Raw genomic sequence first — 21,763 nt, forward strand, 5'->3', positions numbered from 1 at the left:
GTTCCTGTAGAATCTGACATTTAAAAGTATCCACTGTGTAAAATAGTGAGTCGTTTTTGTTGGTAGGAGAATTGGAAAGAAGAAGAGGAGCATTAATTCTGAATTTATCAGCATTCTTAATGTCCTCTCTTGGATTTTATTTTTTAAGAGTACAGGCTCTCCTATTTCAGATGGCAGATCAATAATAGCTTTTTACCTCCCATAAATTACCAATATATATATTTTTTGATACCCCCTTACTATGAACTGTGTTTTAAAGTCCACTGAGTTGGAAAAGTTGTCTAATGCTTCAAAAACACAGTGCTGATTTTTTTAAAAAGGATTTTATGAATGGCTTAGATCTTGACGGAAGCGATTTCATTTTTCCTGTATACTAGCTTACCAGTGCACACCTACTTCCAGGAGCAAGGTAGTTATTTCGCTTGTTTTATTACTGATGGTTTTAAGTTTGATCTGGAGCTGAGTGGATGGAAAGCATGCAAAAGTGACCACCTAAGAACACCCTCTTCTATTTCTTGATGAAGAAAAGGCTCTCTTTTATCGCTGTTCCTCCATTTTCCCATGTACGCAGCCGGATTTGAGATACCCGTTCATGAGAGGACCCTTTTTGGAGTGACCTCCATGTGTTTTTTGAATTTTCATGGCATAGTCAGGCTCTGATCCTTCAAGACTTCTCAGAAAGCCCCTATTTTTGTGGTTAAGTGGGGAAAGGGGAATACAGATTTGGAAAGTGAAAGATGAATCCCGAATTTTGAGATAGATACATGGGTGGTTTTATCTCCTACCTCTGTCTTTGGGCGGAGTGTCGAACTAAAAGAGAAAGGTTGCGTTATCCACAGCCTTAGTCATCTGTCAGAGGATTTGTGACCTTTCCTGGGATGCATGCTAAGTAAGTGTTTGATGACCCCCCTCCCTCCCGGTGCTGCTCCACACTGCACGGCCTTATCCAGGGAGTCCACTTGGCTTTCAGTCTCCTCTGATCACTGTTTGTGAGTTGACTGTAATCCTGATCTGTGGGGGGGGAGTAGAAAGCACTAGCAGGCTCTCACTCTCATACCCAAAGTTACCTCTAGAGCGCGGAGCCCCAGCTGATGTGTTCTTTCGTAGTAGCTTCAGAGAGACAGCGTCCTCGGGGTGGGGTGGGAGGATGGGGGGTGGGTAGGAGAGGAAAGCAAGTTAAGGCATTTATGCCTTATGGACTTTAAAGAAAAACCAATGATATCCTACCAACCCTTCCCTTCTGTACTTATTTTGAAATAGGACTACGGAATGACATTTCCTCCTCTTTTTTTTGTTTTCTTATCACAGGGGTTTTGAAGTGTTCCTAGAGTAGGTGGTGCTGTCCATAAAGGCCTTGTTTTGGGATTCATAATTGAGAAGTCTCATAGAAAAGCCTTACATTCTAGTCCAATAGAGGATGAACAAAGGAGTATCTAAAAAGGAAAAAGGGAATCGTGGCAAGCTTATGCTTCTCTCTAGAACCTCTTCCTGTAGGTTCACAGGCTTGGTGACTGAAGGAAGTCTCTGGAAACCCAACTACTGTGTGCCCAAACAGCCTGATTTCTTTTTTGCTTTTCCTTCAGGCCTATTTGAGAGGCTCAGTGCCCAGCTGACCAGCCTGATGGCACGTTGGAGTGTGTTGGAGTCCCCTCAGACGTTGATACTGACTCAGAGGAACAAACATAATACAGAGACAATCAAATACAGTTCTCGACTTGTTCAGGAAGGAGAGTAAACAGAGGCACTGGATGTTTATTTAGCTTATGACACATGTATGGGCTTGAGAGGCGCAACGTGTTTTTATTCTGTGGATGCACCAAATAGCCCTTCTTGGAAGCCATCAGGGGGAATTCAAATAGGCAGAAATCCTCTGGTCAGCACAAACTTCAAGCTAGCAATTCTCAAGACAGCATGAAGCTGTTTTTTAGTGTCAGCTACGGTCAGAAGCGTGTGTTGTGGCATTTGGAAGAGGAATTAGAGCAGTTAGCTAATTGCATGCTTGAAAATGACAAGCCACTTGAAAATTCAAAAGTCTGACTCCAATCCAAAAAGAAATTGGTGTAGCTTTGAACTCCACGGTTGTTATTTTATCCTGAATTTCAAGCACTTCCTATCAAACATGGAAAATTTGCTTTCCACCCCCCCCAACCTTATCCTGAGTATTTTGCTATTCTTAGCCGATGTTTTGAAGTGTTCTCAATTTAAAAAGATGGAGAGAATGGGCTTTATCAGTTATATTAATTCAATAAACAGCCTTGGATTGCTGTGTAAGTATTTTCCATGAATGCTCTGCAGCAGTGCTTGTGGTAAATTTTGAGCCTTCTAATCAGAGGCCGTAAGTGAAGAAAGCCTATCGGCCAGCAAGCCCTGAGGTTTCAGGAATTTGAAACATTTTCTGATGCATCAACTTGGGGTACTTTCCCCACATTTTCTTTATACAGACAAAAAAAAAAAAAAGAACTCCAGAGAAATTTTCTTAAACTGTTCCAGAAGTGAAAAGATAAGCTATCCTGACTTAAAATGATCTCTCCTTATAAAAAGGAAGTGCTTACATTCCTCAACCTGATGAGACGAGAGTCTTCTTTCATTATCGACTAAATAGAAGTTCAAAAATCAGCAAACATCACAAAGATCTCTGGTTGGTAGAAGAGGCCAGTGTGCTAATGTCTGAGGAAGAAGCCTCTTTTCCTGTCATCCCCTTGGTTTGGTTGCTGACCAGTGGAAGCTAGTAATGGAAGGGTGGGTCATGGTCCTCAAGGAGAATGAATGTTAGTGGAGTCGATGCTCAGCCCTGGTCCGAGGACTCCCTAAGGCGCCCGTCTAAGTAGAGACACCTGAAATCAAGCACGTAACTAGTGAGTGTGGATTTAAGGTGGCGTCTATGTTTTTCATGATTGCTTCTAGCAAGTTAAATTGTTCAGATTATGGAGAAGACTTTCTGGTTTTTGACTGGCTTTGAACAATAGCTGAAAACTCAGGGCTTTTGTACGTTAGCCTGCTTGTTTTCTTCACTACAGTCTGTGTGTGAGTCAGCATTACTCCTGGGATCACATTTCTTCTTCTCTGTTTCCTTCTAGGTGAACTAGCTCTTGAACTTAGAAAGAAAACTTCTGCTTCCCAGGGTTCAGGGAGAGAGAGCTGGTAGTGTTGATTGAGAATGTGCGCAAATGACAGACGAATCAGCGGGAGGTGCTTCTAAGTGAATTTCATTTCCGAGCAGGGCATAGAAGGCAGCAATGAGGAGGAATACCCTCGTGCACGTGGCCCAAGGGGTTTGCAACCTCAGCACTCATAACTTTTGGGACTGGATCATTCTTTGCTGTGGGAAACTGTGCTGTGTGTTATAGGGTGTTTGGCAATATCCCGAGCCTCCCCCTAGGAGATGCCGGTAGGCACCACCGGGTGTATCAGCAAGCAAAGATACCTCCGGACATTGCCAGATACCCCCGGAGGGCAAGATCACCTGCAGTTGAGAACCATCAAAAAAGCCTTACAGCATCTCAGGCCATAGATACGTGCAGAGTCCTAAGTGGGACTTCCAAGATCTCATTCATTTCACTCAAGCACACCTTCCCATTATCAATCTGACTTTGACAGTTGATAATTCCTCTTTCTAATTCACTCTTATTTTTATCCTCAGTTGAGACGAAACTTTCTCTCATAGGTTGTCTGGTCACTGAGGTCACTAGGTCCTAGATCTGCCCTCAGTTCCAGGTTGAAAACTTCTCTCCTCACATCTACTGTACCCTGTCTCAGGTTCCCTGGCTTCTACCCACAGCATTGCCTGGAATAAACTGGTAGGCTGCTTTAAGTTGTTTTGGTTCAAAAGCTTTCTCTCTCTCTCTCTCTTTTTTTTTTTTTTTCATTTCGTTTTGTTTTATACCACACTTTCTCAAAGCGTCTCAACTACTTCACTCTCTTATGGCTCCATACTTTGACCCCTCTCCTCATTATTATTAGCCCATGGGGGTGGAGCCGAGCTCATGTCACACATACTAGGTCTCATTTGCTCAAAAGGATCCATTGGCACAAATCCCAGCAACCCTAACGATCAGTCACATTTTGGTTTCTTCAATGCCAGGCTGCGTTCCTTTCCATCATGTGGGATTCGGTGGCCCGGTGGGCAGAGGGGTGTCTAGGTTGCCTTGCAAACCACAGTTTTCAGAACCATCCTTCTCTTCATTCTGTAACCTGGGGTTCCAACTCCCAATAAACCACTTATTTTCTTTTTTTCCATTTTAAGGCCACAGGATACAGGGGTGGGCTGAGGATAGAGGTGAGGGGCTGGTCTCTTCTTAATGCTCTTTTGTTACTGTTGCCTCTGGTATCAAACATCATTAAAACATTTGTGTATACAGATAGTTGGGCATACAGAATGGGAGCCACTCGACAGTAGCGTGTGACCACAAAGAATTTCTAAGAAGAATCGTTGCGAAGTCACTGGCTGAGTGTGCATTCTTTTTCATTAGCCAGGAGGTTGTAAACAAACAAGTAGCATTACTTTAGACATTTTACCGGGATGTTGCTTCTATCTCAGGTGGGTTTGGTTAGGAGTCTATAAAAGCAGATTATACATTCAAGGGAATAGGAAGCAAGGAGAACCAGGTATCGAAGATAGTGAAGAGATAACATGTAATGTAAGAAACACCTGCCAATTTCTTTGCCAGTGGGGGTGGAAGAAAAATTGTTTTTTTTTTTTTTTTTAAAGATTTTATTTATTTGACAGAGATAGCGAGAGAGGGAACACAAGCAGGGGGAGCGGGAGAGGGAGAAGCAGGCTTCTCGCCGAGCAGGGAGCCAGACGTGGGGCTCGATCCCAGGACCCTGGGATCATGACCTGGGCCAAAGGCAGACGCTTAATGACTGAGCCACCCAGGCACCCTGAAAAATTGTTTTGAAGGAAAGTAGATACGTGTTTTGGAATGTGATGGCTGTAGATCGGAAAAGCTAGTTTGTATGTCATTGGCAAAGTATCAAAAGGAAAGTAAACACACACACGCACACACACACATACACCACCCCTATGCTTCCTATGAAGATATACCTAGAGTGATTTAAAACATAATTTTATGTGTAACAGAAGAGGGGAGTCAGGATAGGAGATTCATGTATTCAATACATTTTAAAGCTGGTTATGTTTAGTCTCTGCAGATTCTGAAATCCTAGTCTGGTGAAAATACAGATTGAAATCCTAGATTTTAATGTGATTAATTTTTTTTTCTTTAAGCTTGAAGAAGAATTCCAAAGAACGGCCAACATATCCAGAACTTATGGTACGTATTGTTAGCGGTGTAAACCTGTCCAAACCAACAGCTAGTAAAAAGGTAAAGTGACTAAGACCTAAATTATAATCAAACAACTGTATCAGGAGAGCTGGTTCATTGAGACGTTGGTGACCGGAAGTGAATTCAAGCAAAAAAGAGTGTGTTCTAAATCCTTCACATGTCCTAAGTCCTTCTTTAGTATGACTGGGGGCAGGTCACCTTTCTTAGCAACTTTTTCCATTTTGGTAATCTTGTCATCATATGGACTAAATGATGCCGATAAAATTTACATTTTCTTTTTTTTTTTAAGATTTTATTTATTTATTTGACAGAGAGATATAGTGAAAGAGGGAACACAAGTAGGGGGAGTGGGAGAGGGAGAAACAGGCTTCCTGCTGAGCAGGGAGCCCAACGTGGGGCTCAATCCCAGGACCCTGGGATCATGACCCAAGCCGAAGGCAGATGCTTAATGACTGAGCCACCCAGGCGCCCCAAAATTTACATTTTCAGGTTCTCAAGATATCAAGAGTCATCAATTACTAATATAAATGAGGGAAAGCAGGATTTAAAGGATTTCAGCAATGAGGAGAAAACAGATATTTTTGATAAAATATTTAGGATTCTTTGGACAGGCTGCTTTTTGATGGGTGTTTAGGGAGGAAAGACTGTTTTCTCCTTTTGGTTTTCACGCTAGTGGAAAAAAGTAAGACCAAGCGTTATTAGTTTGAATTATATTACCTCTGCATTCACAGCTTACCGTTTGTACTATCTATGAAGAAAAAGAGTGAAAATAAGACCTCAGAAGAATTGTTGTAAAATAGTTTCTCTTACATTGCTGTAACTACAATTTTAAGCTAATTACAAATGATTCTTTAGTGTAGATGGCAGGGGCAAAACTTGGAAACTTTTATCGAAGTATATGTTGAAACACATATTGGGGGAAATATGATAAAATTGTAACTACTTACTAATTTGCATTAACCATTCCTTAGATTTGTTTCAGTTATCAAGTTTTTAATTTTAGCAGGGGAAGGAAGAGTTTTGTTCAGTAGAGATAAGAGCAGAGATTGACATTTATTCCTGGAGCACAGGTATTCAGCAGGCATTAAATGCTTGCTTCTGTCCCACCCCAAGACAAGTAGCGCTCAGTCTTTAAGACCCGCTTAAGGCAGGCCCTAGAAGTATAGGTTCCTGAGATCTTTTACCAAATGGTGTGGTGAGGTGGCTCTGACATGGAAAAAGTATTTATGTGTCATATACTATCTACAAATAGATAATTGGCCATTTATATATCTTCTTTGGAAAAATGTCTTTTGAGGTCCTTTGCCCATTTAAAAAAAATGAGATTTTTTTTTTTTTTTTGCTCTTGAGTTGTATGAGTTTTTTAAAAATATATTTTGGATATTAACCCCTTATCAGATATGTGGTTTGCAAATATTTTCTCCCATTTTGTAGGTTGACATTTCATTTCATTGATCATCTCTTTAGCTGTGCAGAAGCTTTTTAGTTTGATGTAATCCCATTGATTTTTGCCAACAAGTACGTGAAGAGGTGCTTGTCATCACTAGTCATCAGGGAAATGCAAATCAAAACCACAATGAGATATCACCTCACACCTGTTAGAATGACCATCATCAAAAAGACAAGAGATAACAAGTGTTGGTGTGAATGTAGAGAAAAGAGAACCCTTGTGCACTGTTGTTGGGAGTGCAAATTGGTACAGACAGCATAGAAAACAGTATGGGGGTTCCTCAAAAAAATTAAAAATAGAAATACCATATGATCCAGCCATCCCACTTCTGGGTATATATCTGAAGGAGATGGAATCACTATCTTAAGAGGGTATCCACATCGGCATGTTCATGGCAGTGTTATTTATAATAGCAAAGACATAGAAACGATGTAAGTGCCCATCAGTGCATGAATGGATAAAGAAAATGTGATACACACACATACACATACAATGGAATATTATTCAGCCATAAAAAAGAGAGAAAGCCTGCCTTTGGCGACACCATGGATAGAATGTGTATAGCATGGTGCTATAGTTAATAATAATGTATTGCATACTTGGAAGTTGCTAGGAGAGTAGATCTTAAAGGTTCTTATTACAGAAGAAGAATGGTAAGTGTGTGAGGTGAAGGATGTGTTTGCTAACCTTATTGTGGTAATTATTTCGTAATATAGAAGTGTATCAAATAGTCACGTACACCTAAACTTACACAATGTTATATGTCAAGTATATTTCAATAAAGCTGGAGAAAAGAAGAGAGAGTACAGCCTGGAGATTTCAAGCCAGGAAGAGTTACAGAAAGCTGATCTGTACAATAGGTGATAGTCACAGCCAGTCACACGGATTTTCGGGTCTGTTGGTTAAGTTTTGATTTAAGTCTGAACCATTCTTCAATTGGGGGACTGTAAAGGAACACTGGGGAGAGTTTTAGGGTAGACAAGGTGGTCTCCTTGGGCTCCTAATTGTCCCCTTTGAAAAGGCATCCCCTGGGACTCACCGTTCTGTTGGCTGTATTTGATCAACACCCACAGTTGAGGGAGAAAAGGCATAATGCTTGAGAAAATCTCAGCATACCACATGTTTGGGTCGAACATTTCCTCCTGAATGTGTGTGTGTGTGTGTGTGTGTGTATTTTTTTACCTCCCTGATGATGTTTTTAATAGCCAGTCAGGGGCCTTTTAATCTCAGCTACCCTTTTTGGGTATGCTCATGCAACCCGCAGAGCATTTTAAAACTAATTTCACATCAAGTGCAATGGACATGGTCCTACTGTAAACTTGCCTTGTTTGTCCCTATTTTCAGATAAAAGAACATTTTCTATATATTTCTGGCTATTTAAAATGCAGAACATTTTTATTTCCTTCCAAGTGACCTCTAATCAGAGGTTTCAAAGGAACATACTTGAGAAAAAAAATGCTGAGTTCTAGCTTAGTATACACGGGCACCTGATGTTGCATTCCACTTTCCAGTATGTTCTAACGCTGTGGTCTTTTACGGTCTACATATTAATGTTACAAAATCATGTGCATCCCCCCCCCCCCACTTCTTTTTACGACACTAGTCTGTGTGGTACTGGAAATGGACTTGCCTTCTAAGGCTATAACTGCTCTCTGCTTTCCTGTGGAATTGAGGTTTTTAAGTGGAAAATCTGAGTCCAAACTCTTTAACTTTAGCATTGGGAAAACTCTTGCTGAGAGACTATTGTTTAAATTGTAGGAGTTGGTGAAGAAAGGGGAAAAAAAAAATCCTTTTTTCCAGGTGAAGGGTGGTATAATTAAGGCCCCAACCCAGACGTGTACCTCTTCTAGAAATCTCAACTGCTCCCCTCACCCCCCAACTTGGATTGAGGGGTATACATGCTTTCACATCATCTCATTTGCTTGTTCTCTCAAACTCCCACTGGGGGACATGACTCAGTAGGATGTGTTCCTCTAGAGTGGGGACCAGCCAACTTTTTCTGTAAAGGGTTAGATAGTAAATATTTTAGGCTTTGTGGGTGGCTATTCAACTCTCTTGTTTTGCTGTGAGAGAGCAGCCATATTCAGTACATAAACAGATGGTGTGGCTGTGTTCCAAAAACCTTTATTTCACAGATAGGCAGTGGGATAGACTTGGCCCCTGGACCACTGATTGTTGACCCCTGTCCCAGATGATAACCACCAGAAATGATAATCAGGTGATACAAGTGATTGCCCAGTGAGGTGATTATGTTCTTCAAATATCCGGGAAGTTCTAGATGGAATCACAGTGTCAAGCAAGGATGACTGAACCCCTAGAAAATCGTAGTCTTAAGGGGTGACGTGTTGTGTAGACGATATGGCGACCATTGGTACTTGGGGCTTGCCCTGATGTTCCTGGTGGTGTGTTCTTGGATCTCCATGTTTTCTCGAGGCACGACTGTTGGTAATGTCCTCCCTTCCTGTACCTGGCTCCTTTTTTGAGAAACCCAGCCTGGGGATGAATCCATGGTGCCTCATTTGATCGCCTCCCAGTTGTTGGCCTTGCTATTCTTAGTCCATTGCTTATAGAGGGGACTGGGTTCCCTCCCAACCTTTTACAGCCTCAAAACCCACACAAGAAGGCGACTCACACTTTCCATTTTGACATGCCTGCCTGCTCTCCCCTCCGCCCCCTGCCTTCTGCCTCTCACAGCATTTACCCAGAGAATAAACTGAAAGATGCCTGCGGATTTTTTCTGTAAAGACTAGATCAGGTTATTTGATTCATTCACAGACTAAGGCTACATTCACTGAGCTAAGAGCCAGAGCAGAACCAGAGGCAAGATGGGGCTGGCAGGCATCAAAAGTAGTCATTGAGACAATCTGAGGTTTGACATGTCCTGTTTTGATAGTAAAAACTTTTAAGTACATTGAAAGATCACCAGATGTCAAGAGGATGTGGGAAAGCTAATGAGCATGATGGTAAAGTACTTGGTAAGTGTGCTGTGTAAGAGCTTAGTAATCAGAAGTAACGCTGCTGTTTATTTGTACAAGGAGCTCAGGGTGAAGGACCCGGCATCTTCAGTGAATACGGTGGGCATGAGTCTGTGAGCCAGCACCCAACCTGTATCTTCCAGATGGGCCAGAGCAGAAAGCCTCTTTATCATTTTTTTGAGTCACGATACTTACCAGTGACCACCTACCTTCATTTGGGTTTTATTTCTTTGTTCCTTTCCCATTTGCATTGTTTCCTAAAACTTCCACGGGTGGGCATTCAGTTCCCCACAGAGCTGACTCATGTAGCCCTGTGCTGTCAGGTCTAAAACAAATATAATTAGAAAACCTACAGCTAGGCAACATGAAGGTTATAAACTAACATCCCCAACGGCAGGGGGAAACGGAGTGAGTCATCTACATGTCTGCATGCAAAAACGTTCCTATTTAGCTGCTCAACCTTGCCGCTGAAAATAATGCCACCAGACAATCAGGGAGGTGGCCGTGACTGGTGGTGGTGGTGGGGAGGGGGGGCGGTACATGGCACTGGGTTCTATCAGAAGGAATCGTCCTTTTTGGTTTGTTGGTTTGATTCTGTTTCCACTGTGAGCACTGTGGTTCATCAGCTGATGTACCTTTTTAATTAGAGGTGTGAGGTTCCAGGGTGACAGCCGGGAACTTACCGTAACAAAATTGAGCCTTTCGGGGAGGGTTGTACCGGTGCAGAGAAAAATGTTTCATTCTCTTCAGAACTGTTTTGGAATGTGTGGCCTCTTGGACCCACTATGCCTATTTCCCCAGCAAATTGCTAGCCCTGGCGTTTTTGTAAAGCTTGCTTAATCTGAAAGCTGTGTGAATAGAGACCATTTCTTTTCTTTTCTTTTCCTTTTTCTTTTTCTTTTTGCTTTTCAATCTTTAATCTCCAAGTTGAGTTTCCCTGCACATACCTAGAGTTTGGCAGTCGACATTATTTTCCAGATGGATCAACTCTTCATCAAGATAGACATAAGTATAACTCGTGGCTGTCAATGTGGCTTAGAGAGTGGCTTTGTTAACTGTTTCAGTCCAAACTAGCTCTCCAGCGTCCGGGGAAAGCACTACCTTGCTCATTTGCTGTGCTACCCAGTTGGATTCTCATTCTACCATCCATTTCCTGAGAAATCGATGTGCACAAATCTATGAAATTTCTCATTATTTTCCTGTATCAATCTAAAATTACTTTGTAGGGGACAGGGTTATGGGTAAATCAGAGTTTGGGCCATCTTTGCCCAAATCCTTGTATTTCACCACAGGTGGGATTTAGGTATCCTGATTACAGATTTATTTCATAAAGCAATAGATACTCTGTCATGGAAACAGATATCAACCTGGGGGGTGTACAATACAAGATAAAAGGTATCTTTAGAAGGCCCACATCACTGGATGTGTACTTGATTTGGGAAGAGGTAGGAAGAGTCCAGTTTAACCCTGATAGGGGTTATTTGAATCTGTTGACCAAACACATCTGTGAATCTCCTATATTGTCGGTGGCCAATATTAATACCATGTGTTTTTCTTTTCTTTCCCAGCAACATCCATTTTTCACCCTACACGAATCCAAAGCAACAGATGTGGCATCTTTTGTAAAACTGATTCTTGGAGACTAAGTACCGTGGACTCAGTCGGTTGGCCCTCCTGTGGATTGGTGGGTTTACAGGGTGAAGAGGTTCACAAAAGCGCCAATAGAAACTCATCTTTGAGATAATTTAATCCTGCCTCTCAGAAGGTTTTTTTTTTCTCTCCCCATTTTCTTTCTTTTTTTTTTTCCCCTCCAAAGGGGGCCTTGGAATCTCTAGTATAGAATGAACTGTCTAGATGGATGAAATATGACAAAGGCTTAGGACTTAAAAGGGTGATTAAATATTTAATGAGGTGTCATATGAGTCCTTAAGCTTCTCAGACTTCTCTTGTTCTTTATGAAACGAATGCAATGGCCCTGGTCACAAGGTGCTACCGTAGTGATGAAATTGTAAGTAGATCTGTAGTTTGTCCCACTTATTATTTTAATATTTATGTTTCAGCGCTTGGTTGCAAAGATGCTATTTTATGCAAGGAGGGAGATACAAAAGACAAGGTTGGGTTGGCAATATTTATAGGGCTTTTATTTTTTCAGTTCAATCGTGTCTGTGGTCCAGAAGAAATTATTTAATATGCATCTTTAAGAGTATTGTAACCTACCTGTTCCAGCTGTGGTGGCTACTTGCCACATCCTCGGATTTCTGCTCAACTCCTGGGTCATAACCACAATATTTCAGGGGAAGTGGCGAGCCATCCCGGTCATACCCTTTTCCTAACTTTGGAAAACATAAAATCACTTTGATCTCAGAGTCACGAATTTGGTTCTCTTGGCATTTGTGGTATTAATGGAATGTGATTCGTGATGCGATTTTGTATCACCTGTCTCTCCTTCTGTGTGTGTGTGTGTGTGTGTGTGTGTGTGTGTATTTGATAAGTCACAAGCTCTGCCAAGTGGCTTTTGTGAACATCTCTATCTAGTAAAGAGGACGTGTGTCAATTCTGAGAGGAGATATCATGTTGAACCACACAGAGAATCGGTGCCTTCTTCTGCTTCTGCCCCTCCTTACAATATGTAAGCCCCAAGGATTGCCTTTGTGGCAATCCTTCACATACCCTTTTGCTTCCTTCTTCTTCTTCTTTATTTCTTGTTCAATAAAGAAGCCTTACTATTAACGGGAGGGCTGCAATAGAAGACAATGAAAGTTCTTTGATAAGGTGAGGAGTTAATGGGGAGGGTTGAATTCGTTCCTTGGAATAGATTGCCAGATTTCCACAGGTTGAGGTGAGGCCACATTTTTCTCCAGCAGCACACAGTAGCTCGTTTGGCTGGAGGAGGCTGGTGCCCTTGTGGGTCCCTGGCAAGTGGACAACACAACGAAAGCCCTTTCTCAGGGCTAAATATGCCCCTGCGTTCTCTAGATTCCTTGAGGAAAAAGGAGTGAAGTGATACAGGGAAATTGTAGACCGATAATAACAAGGAAACATTGCTTTTGGACATTGGGTTGATATAAGCCTATTCTTGGAGGACAAGGATGGAGAATTCACATTAAAAACGAAGAAGGGAACTCCGTTTCTTTCTTTGCCTCAAGTTCACAGATATGGGACTTACTGCTCCCTAAAATCCTCCCCTCTTCCCCTTTTAGATTTTGAAGCGCTGTTTCTTATTTTTCTGTGTCCGTGTTTTCCCCTTGACCTCTGTTTTACTCATAGCAGTTGCTCCGAGTGAGTGTGGTACTTCCATACACTTCTTTGTATCCAGTTGATCAAACGTAGTTTCATCTTCTTGAAAGCTACCTCTGTCCTCATCTTTTTCCAGCCAGAAAAGGTGTGTTATCCTACTAATTACGGCCATTCACTTTCCCACCCACTTTCCTAAATCTGGCAGTTTCTCTCTTTGAGATCAAGAGAAAAAAAAAAACACACACACACACAATTGTATTCCTTCCTTCCTTCATCCATCTTATGAAAAAAAGCAAGTAGTAGAAAAAAATCAGAGGTCATTCCATGACAGTTTTCGGTGAAATACATAAAGGAAAACATCTTTTTGCTCGGAGTCAGAGACTCTTACCTGCTGTTCAGTGTGGTTTCTGCTTAGAAATAGTCTTAACCGGGTGTGTTCATTCACCTGTGTATGCCTCTCCAGTGTGTGGGCCCAGGGCCTCAGCTTGCAAAACAATCATACGGAGGTAGAGGAGGAGTTCGTCAATGGTTCTCAGTCTCATGCACACTGGAATCACTGGGAGCTGGTGAACACTACCAATGCCAAGGTCCAGGGTGGGGCCTGAGAACTGGTCTTTCTCACACACCGTTTGTGATTCTGATGCACAACACGGTTGAGGACACTGGTCTAGTACCTTTGAAAGAGAGAATTGACCTACAATTTCTCAGAGACGGCACGTTCCCAGAATACTGATTTGAACCTTGGGATACATTTTCCCCATAGAAATGATGTGCTCCATGGTGATTAGATGTCTTCTGTGCTAACGTAGAATGGCTTGATAGTCTTATGAGTCTAAATTCTAGAATGTGGGGTGTTTTTTTTTTTTGAGAACTGTTACAAGTTCTAAACTAATTTTAAAATAAAAATGGAGATACACAAACCATATTTAAGTTGTTGGAAGTTGGAAGTGTCCTGTACGTACACTCAGGTTACTCGATCCTCTATCTTAACTTTGCTCGTTGTGTATCATGATTATTATTGTTTTTGCTCACCTCTGGTTGGTTAGCTTTTTAATGGTGGTCCTACCTTCCTTCACTTCTGCCACATCGGATGTCCTAGTCAGGGACATGAGATACTCATTAGCCTCAGCATTCGAGGAAGCCAGCGCTGAGACTAAAGGGGCTCCTGGTTTCTCCAAGAGCACTTGATTTAGTGTCTTTGGAAAGTGATGACAAAGGAGATGGAGAGGGGCTAATGTTTTCACAGTTTTTAACACTAAAAATGCCTCTGCTGACCAACAGCCTTCATCAGCTCTGCTGAGAGAAACTACTCTGTTTCTTCCAAAGTTGTCTAATGAAACGCTTTATCTTCAGCCTAAAAGTGAAGTACGTGCTTAGTCCCTGACTTTCCGCCCCAATGCTTTTCTGGCCATGTGACTGCCTCTGACCTTGAAGGGAAGATTCATATATTCATAGAATTCACTGGAGTTGGTGGTCAGATCGAGTAAAATGAATTAAACCTCTATTGTGCTGGGGATTTTGTCTTCTTAGTGTCTGTCTATGGCTTAGAGGGCAATTTCCTGACTTAAAGCAATCTTCCGTTTTTATTGAATTAGCAAGTAGAAGGTGCAGAGTTTTGGACCCCTGAAAATTTACATATTCAGATGGAAAATTGCCAGAGTAAAATCTAGGGCGAAGAAACTGCCAAACAAACCCTATTAGAATAGGGAAAAAAAAAAAAGATATTTTATTGGAGAAGGTCTGTGTTCCTCTTGTCTAGGGGTGTGTGTGTGTGTGTGTGTGTGTGTGTGTGTGTGTGTGTGTGTGTGTGTGTGTTTTAGCACTGTTAAATATGCTGGCAGCTAAAGATACTCTTTGGTTTTCTTTGGCTTTAATTGGGGTACTCTGGATTTCTTTAGGAATCTGTTGAAAGCTAGGACCTTTTCCCTAGGAAAATGCACATGGTACACGGAACACATAGTTTTGCAAACATTTTTTGTTGAGGGAAAGGGAATGGAGTCCAGTTTATAGACCCCATAGGATCAATAATCTCTGCTCTGTAGAATGTGGGCTGTGACATTCTAGACCAAGACTGGCAAGCTTTTTCTGTAATGGGCCACATAGTAAGTATCTTTGGCTTTGTGTCCCATTAGTCTGTTACCACAACTTGGGTCTGCTGTTGCAGAATGTGGAGCATCCGTAAGCAATACATAAATTAACGAGCATGGTCTGTGTCCCAGTGAGGCTTGATTTACGAAATCACGTAATGGGCTGGATTTGGCGCACAGGCTGTGGTTTTCCAGCACCTGTCCTAGACCATCAAAATACAAAACTCTAATTGATGAACTCTGTATATAGAGTTTTTCCATTTAGTGAATATTGAGCTCAGCTGCTATTGAGGCAGATTAGGAAGATGGACATAGGAAATGAATTTGGGAAGGGGGGAGACAGTTCAGTCCAATGGAAATGGCCTCTTCATTTTCTCAGGTAGGTATTCCTTGCCCTGGAAGCCAATGGGACAGTTTTCCTCAGTTGAGATCGAGTACCTACTTTTTCCATTTCTATACGATAGCCCATATAACTTACTTCAACTTGGAAATAAAAGCAGGCTTCTCTTAGACAGCAATGATATTCTTGTTGTCTCTGAGCTTTGCATTTCATTTCTCTCTGTGGTGTGATGCCCGTGCAGGGGGAATCATGAACCTGGACCCTAATCATTTGGTTTTCCTTTTCTCCGAACTGCATTAGGATGTGAGAATTTGGGAGGTCTTAGCGCCCTCAGAAGTAGAAGGCAGATAGAATTCTTAAAATCTTCCAATTCATCCACCTGAGCTCTTTGGCCACCTTTTGAAGACAGTAAGGCAGACAAAGTTTGGGGTCAAAATACTTGCTTGAAAGCAGACTCAGAGCTCCGGGCTTTCACTGTGACAGGAGACTTAGGCCCACCCCTTGAGTACTGTCATAATCGTCACTAAATTTCTATCCTAAGGGGCCTATGCAAAATTCCTCCTTTCTGATGTGATGATCTTGGGTTGCCAGCCCTGGTTGAGTTTCTGGGCCGCCTCGTCTCTAGTGTAAGCTTTGCCTTCCCTATGGGACCAGAACAACTATAATTTGCTTCACCTTCTATCAGCACTTGTCCCCTTTTTGCCAAAGGAACCCTATACAAAGACCTGTCTGCCACCTAGGCTGCCCAGTTCCCCTCTTTTCCCAGAACAGCCCAACACATCTGACTTGACGCTGTCTTCTCTTTATTATTCAGAAACAAGTTTTCTTCCTGCCGCATCATCAGGCAAACATAAATTATACTTAGAAGGACATTTGGAATTGCCTGAGTATTAAGTATTCGATCTGGCAATTTACGTGAAAGAATGTTTTCTCTTCGCCTAGGGAAACAAAACCTGAATTCCAGAGCCTTCAAAAATGACATTATCCTTCTGGGGAAAGCACCTTGCCACCAAGCACATCACTCACCACTCGTTCCTGGTATCTGCAAAGAAGATGAGTCCTTTTGCTGAGGTTTAGAGAGTCACTGTTGAAAGCTATGCAAATATAATTCTACCATTGTGGATTTTCTAAGGGACTCATTTGGAATCAACACTTAACGTCGGGGTTTATCTTTTCGGCTCCTGACCCAAACTTTCTCAAGCAAAATTTCTCTAAAAGCCTCTTTCCTATCTGAGGTGAAGGGGACTGGGCCCTAAGTAGAAACACAAAGCAAGGTCAAGGACTTTGTGGTAGAGATTTTTTTTTTTTTTTTAAAGAAAAAAATATCCCCTCTAACACAAACATGTGTTAATAGAATTAAAAAATATCCAACCTAGTTCCCAGGGACTGTCAGGGTCTTGACATCATTCATATTGTTATTTGAAGTAACTACGACACTGAGCCCTTCATCCTCGGGAGTTTGCAATGAGGTCTGGGGAGATTTGCATTGTGTTTCTGTCTTGGAGGTGTCAGTATGGAAAGATTTCTCTGTGGGCTCTTTGTCGGGATACATGCAGGTTTTCCCCCGGGTCCACTTTTGTATTTCTGGGACTCAGGGTCTCTTTCAAGGAATGAGGCTAATGCTCTTCTGACTTGGAGATGGATTTCAGGGAACGAACGGGAATGTTTAGGCATGTACTTGCGTCTTAATGTAGGAAGCAGAACTTCCTAACTACCCCCCAGAGTTTGTGGCTTTGACCAAGCCACGTGGTCCTTCCTGGTTCCCTTGATTGCATTTGCTTGTTCGTCCTGCACCAGGCCCATGTGACCTGGGCCAACTGAACGCTTCTGTGGAAAGGAACAGATCCAACTAAGAATTGGCAGTTTTGCCTTGGTTTGACAACATGGATTCCGTTGTTCCCAAATCTTGAAAATGTAAGGGATATCTAAGAGAACTTTTAGCAAAACCCTCATTCAGATTGTAAGACCTTATAATAAAACTTCCATCCGGCCTGTACAGAAGGACTGCTGGATTGGGTATCTTCAGTTGTGGCGGAAATGAGCAGTTAGCATCATTTGGTCATTATGAACATTCATTTGTCTTGGAGTACGTAAGGTATGTCAACAAAGCAAGTCAGGCCCCTGCATTAGGAGATTGTCTGTAGACTCTGGACTTTAAGCTGAACAGTGATGTGAAATTAGGTTTGGGGGCTGGGAGAAAGGATACGTGCAAGGAGCAATGCTTAACCAGGGTCCCCATGATAGAAGAAGCTGGCAGACAGGTGTATCCCTTAACTTATTTTCAGTATTACTATGGACATGATCTCCTCTGGAAAGACCTATCAAAAAGCTAAATGTTAATTTTTTTTTTCTTAAAAATACTGAACTCTAAAGAAATTTAGAGAGTGGCACTGATTTGGATCTCAGAAAATTTTCTTGTTTCCCTAGTATTATTGATTCTACCGCGTCACCAGTTTAAACTGGTGACACCCAGAAAAAAAGATAAATGATTAGTGGCCTTACAGCATTTTGAGAGTAAACAACCCATTGGTCAGCTACCCTCTGGGTAAAGAACTAGGAACACAAAACCAAGCCCCTTAATCTCTAGTTCTGGTGGCTGATGTGGACAGAAAGGTGAACACCAAAGCTTCTCTGACGTGCATACTTTCTCCAGAAGGTAGAGGGCTGTGAATGTTCTGAGAAAAACACTACAGGTCTTCATCAGGAGAGGAGAATTGATAAATCTTAAAACATAACACTCAAAGCTAGTTTGCATTTTCAGAAGCAGGGAATTGTGTGGAAAAAGTGGTTTTTACTTTCTTCTGATCTCAAATTGTCTGACCTAGTGTGTGTTTGGTACTTGGGGAGAGAGGGCACAGAAGTGGTTTACAGACTGTGTTCCGTGGTACCCCTGGGGGTCTCTTGTCATGAAGGGAAGACCATTTGATGAAGGATGAAGAGTGTGATGCCCATCTGAAAACCCCATCAACCTCCAATCAGAGTATTTGGCTACCATTATTGTTCCCCTTAACTGGAAAGTCTCTAAGGCTATTAAAGGCTTGGGAACTTTGGTTGAAATGATTACTTGAAGACCCGCCAAAGAATCTGGGAAATTTTCTAGCCAACAATGTCTGCCCTGGCTTCTGCTACATTCAGGATGCTAACAGGGCTTGGAGGCTGAAGGGCCAAAAGAGAGGGCCATTTATTTAAATTTTTAAGCATGAATCCTTTGCAAGAAAAGGCAAAACAATCAGTATGTGATGGCCAGGCATAGAGAGTCTTGAATTGCTTATTTTTCTAAAGTGGTTGCAAATAACCTGATCTCAGTGGCAAGGAGGGGCAAGCCTGGGCTCTCGATGGGCCATGGAATATCGAAATTTCTACATTTGCAGGGGCGGGAGTTGCCATTTTTGTTCATTGACATGTAGGAAAAAGTACAATTTGGGCACAGAGAAGGGTCCTGTGAGAGAGTCAAGCTAACGATTACCCTCACTGGGGTTCACAGGTGAACGGTAATGGGAAACTGGTACAGCTTTTAGAAGCTGAAAACTGGTGGTTTACCTGTCTCGAACTGAACACAAGGGGATGCTTCGGCATTGGTTGAAACCTGTCAGGTGCCTTCTACACGCACATGGTCTGTGGTGGATTCTGATAGTGGCTCGTTAGCCGGTCAACCAAATTTAACAGCCAGGGTTTTCCGGCAGCCATTTTAGACCTCTGTATGTGTCAGAAAGTTACATTTGGCAACAATTTATGGAGTTCTTGGCCAATCTCTCCGTAAAAAGCCACCTGAGGAGGTTCAGTTAAGAAAATTCAGACAATTTCTCTGTCATCATACCCCTGTGTTTAATTTGTTCTATAGTCTCAAATTTATTTTCTGAGTGATTTTCTATAGGAACCAAAATGATGTTTTCGTAAAATAACAGGTATCTTTAAAGGAAAAATGTCTTCGTTATGTAAGTACCTTCCATGATTGGAACATATTTCTTACTGCACAGGATCATCACATTAGGTCATTTAAAGCTGAGAAAGGTGTTAGGGATGTAGTTCAAATTCTTTATTTAAAGACACAAACATTTTTCTATATATTTTGTGAAAATCCTGATGGGATGCTGGATGTAACTTCTGTACAGAATTGAACTTTACAAGAATTTTAGTAAAATAGGCGGATTGCCCCAGATTCCTTCGTGCTTTAGTTTCGTCTCAGAAAAATGCTGCTTCCAGTTATTAATCTGGTCTTAGAAGGAAAAAAACCATACATACTTTTCCCCCCTTATGTTGTGTGAATTTTATGATAGACGTTTTCTGTTTGTATATATGATTGTTCTCCTGTGTTGTACCCCACATTTGTTGGTAAGCCATGTTTATTGTGAAGACAGCTGTAGGGCAAGTGGACACATGACTGGTCTTTACACTCCCTTGATGCTAGGAAAGAAGTAATTCCATATGTCAGTTAAGAGGCCCTGCAATCTCTTCCTAATACCTAAAATATTATGAAAGGAGATTTGAGAGGTTGTGCACCCCTGTCCTTCGAAACCCATCTCCAGCACTGTGTCTCTGGGAAGTGTGAAATAGCAGAATGACTACCATTTTGTGGATTCCCTCATTGACTGACTCCCCCATCTTTCCTGCTATGTATTACGTGCTGCTAGCTTTGCCTGGTGGAAATCATCTCTTCTTCATGGATGGCAGTCTTCTCTTTATGAATGAGGCAGACTGAACTGCCCAGTATGGAATTCATTAGAAGTTCATAAAGGCCTATGAAGGAGGTGGGTGGAATGTTTCCATGCCTATGAGGTGAATGTGAAATTGATGCTTTGGCCCTGGGAACTTTTTGCTTGTGAGCTGCAGAGCGAAAGGAGTCAGGGAGTATGTACTTCATTCTGTTTCCCTATAAGGAAATGTGTGGGGCTGCTCTCTTCATTTCTCACCATTGTCCAGGAAAGGGAAATTATGACTATCAATTGATAACTTCAGTCAAGCTCTAGGATTGTATTTAAAAATACCTGTTTTGTGGGGAAGCATGCCTTTTGTTGTCTTTGCCGTACCAGCTTTGGTGACCACCATGCATTTTTATTTTAGCGTAGTTTTCCTGTTACCTAGGTTGTGTGCATTGTTGGTGGTGGTGTTTTCTTTTGAACTACTGCTTATTGTAAACGGTGATGTTATCTCAAAATCCTGAAACCAAGGAAATAGCCAATGCACAGGACTTGGGGTAGATGAAAGCATTGGTGTTGATGTAGGTTAAGTCTTGACAGAATTAGCAGAAATATACTGAACTGAGGGATAATGTGGCTTTAAAGACGGCATGTTTGTTTTTAACATTTGGAGAAGCCACCTGTCCTAGGTCCTTATTCTTGGGAAATTCATCGTTTCATGCAAATACCATTGGTGGGGCATACTTAACAGCCTGGATGACTGGCTTCTTCTCAGTCAGCAAACGAGGAATTCTAATAATTGCCAAAGGTGGGGGGTAATTTTGCCTTTCATAGGTCATTCTGTGGTGAAATTTCCAATCACAGTATCTTGTAAAAAGCATAACATTATAATTTCCCTTCTCTTTTCTGAACTAAGAGCACAGTAGAGGAAGAGTAAAGTTCTGATGTGATACAAAATAGTTCATTGACTCTGTGTTTTTGACCAAGGAAATGGCTGAGATGTTAAACTAAGTGGTTGTTACATGGTTCGTATGGTGACCTCAAAAGGATAATGAAATTGGGACATTCAGTCAAACTGGGACTCCTCTGTTGATGAGGAGCTTGTACTTTGATTTCCTATCTCAGGATATTCTTCAGTTTCATACTGCTGCTGAGGAGGAAGGAGCGAGCGCAGACACTGTAACAGTCTCCGGATGTTTGTGTGTGTGTATGCAAAACTTCACACTGTGTGTGTTGTGTTCAATGTTGTGTCAATCTATGAACTGACTCAAACAACAATTTGAAGATAGAGAAGACAGGAATAATGGCAAAAGACACCCATCCACCTCTTTCTGTCAAAATGCTTGCTATGACTTTCATAGCTAGGCCAAATAACGTACCGTATTCAGGAGCAAGGTGTCCTTGAAAGAAATGGTGTGTTGATCTCATAAGAAAATGTACAACCAATAAAAGACATTTAAAAAAGTGCAGCGAGTCTGTATATTAATTGAGTTGTTCATGGGAATTCTTTGTTCCAGGGATGCTGCTTTGAGGTATAGAAGCTCTGCAGGTAAAAGCTTGGCTTGAACCATTTACCCTCTTTTTGCTTTCCTATTTCCACTTCCCAAACAGAATGGAACAAAGCATAACAGAACAACAGTGTTGTAGTCTCGAAGACTCCTTAGAAGCTCCTTTCATCTTCAGACTCACTTCATCTTCAGCTCATTCAGACTCAATCTTCGGGTAGTACATGTTCCTAGGTTAGACGTGAAG

The 21,763-nt window shown here is 41.8% G+C and overlaps 1 protein-coding gene across 3 annotated transcripts in view; it reads left to right on the plus strand.

Annotated features, from left to right (window-relative positions):
* The window catches only part of MAP2K6 (mitogen-activated protein kinase kinase 6), a 113,118-nt gene extending 91,638 nt beyond the window's left edge, over positions 1-21,480 (plus strand). For all 3 annotated transcript variants that reach the window (XM_036083797.2, XM_036083798.2, XM_036083796.2), the window contains exons 11-12: positions 5,228-5,273; positions 11,279-21,480. In XM_036083797.2, coding sequence (XP_035939690.1) covers positions 5,228-5,273; positions 11,279-11,356 — 124 coding nt within the window. In that variant the 3' untranslated portion in view covers positions 11,357-21,480. The remainder of the gene's footprint in view (positions 1-5,227; positions 5,274-11,278) is intronic.
* The last annotated feature ends 283 nt before the right edge of the window (positions 21,481-21,763 follow it).

This window comes from Halichoerus grypus, chromosome 2 (genome assembly GCF_964656455.1).
Source record: "Halichoerus grypus chromosome 2, mHalGry1.hap1.1, whole genome shotgun sequence".
In the NCBI taxonomy this organism is placed as follows: Eukaryota; Metazoa; Chordata; class Mammalia; order Carnivora; family Phocidae; genus Halichoerus; species Halichoerus grypus.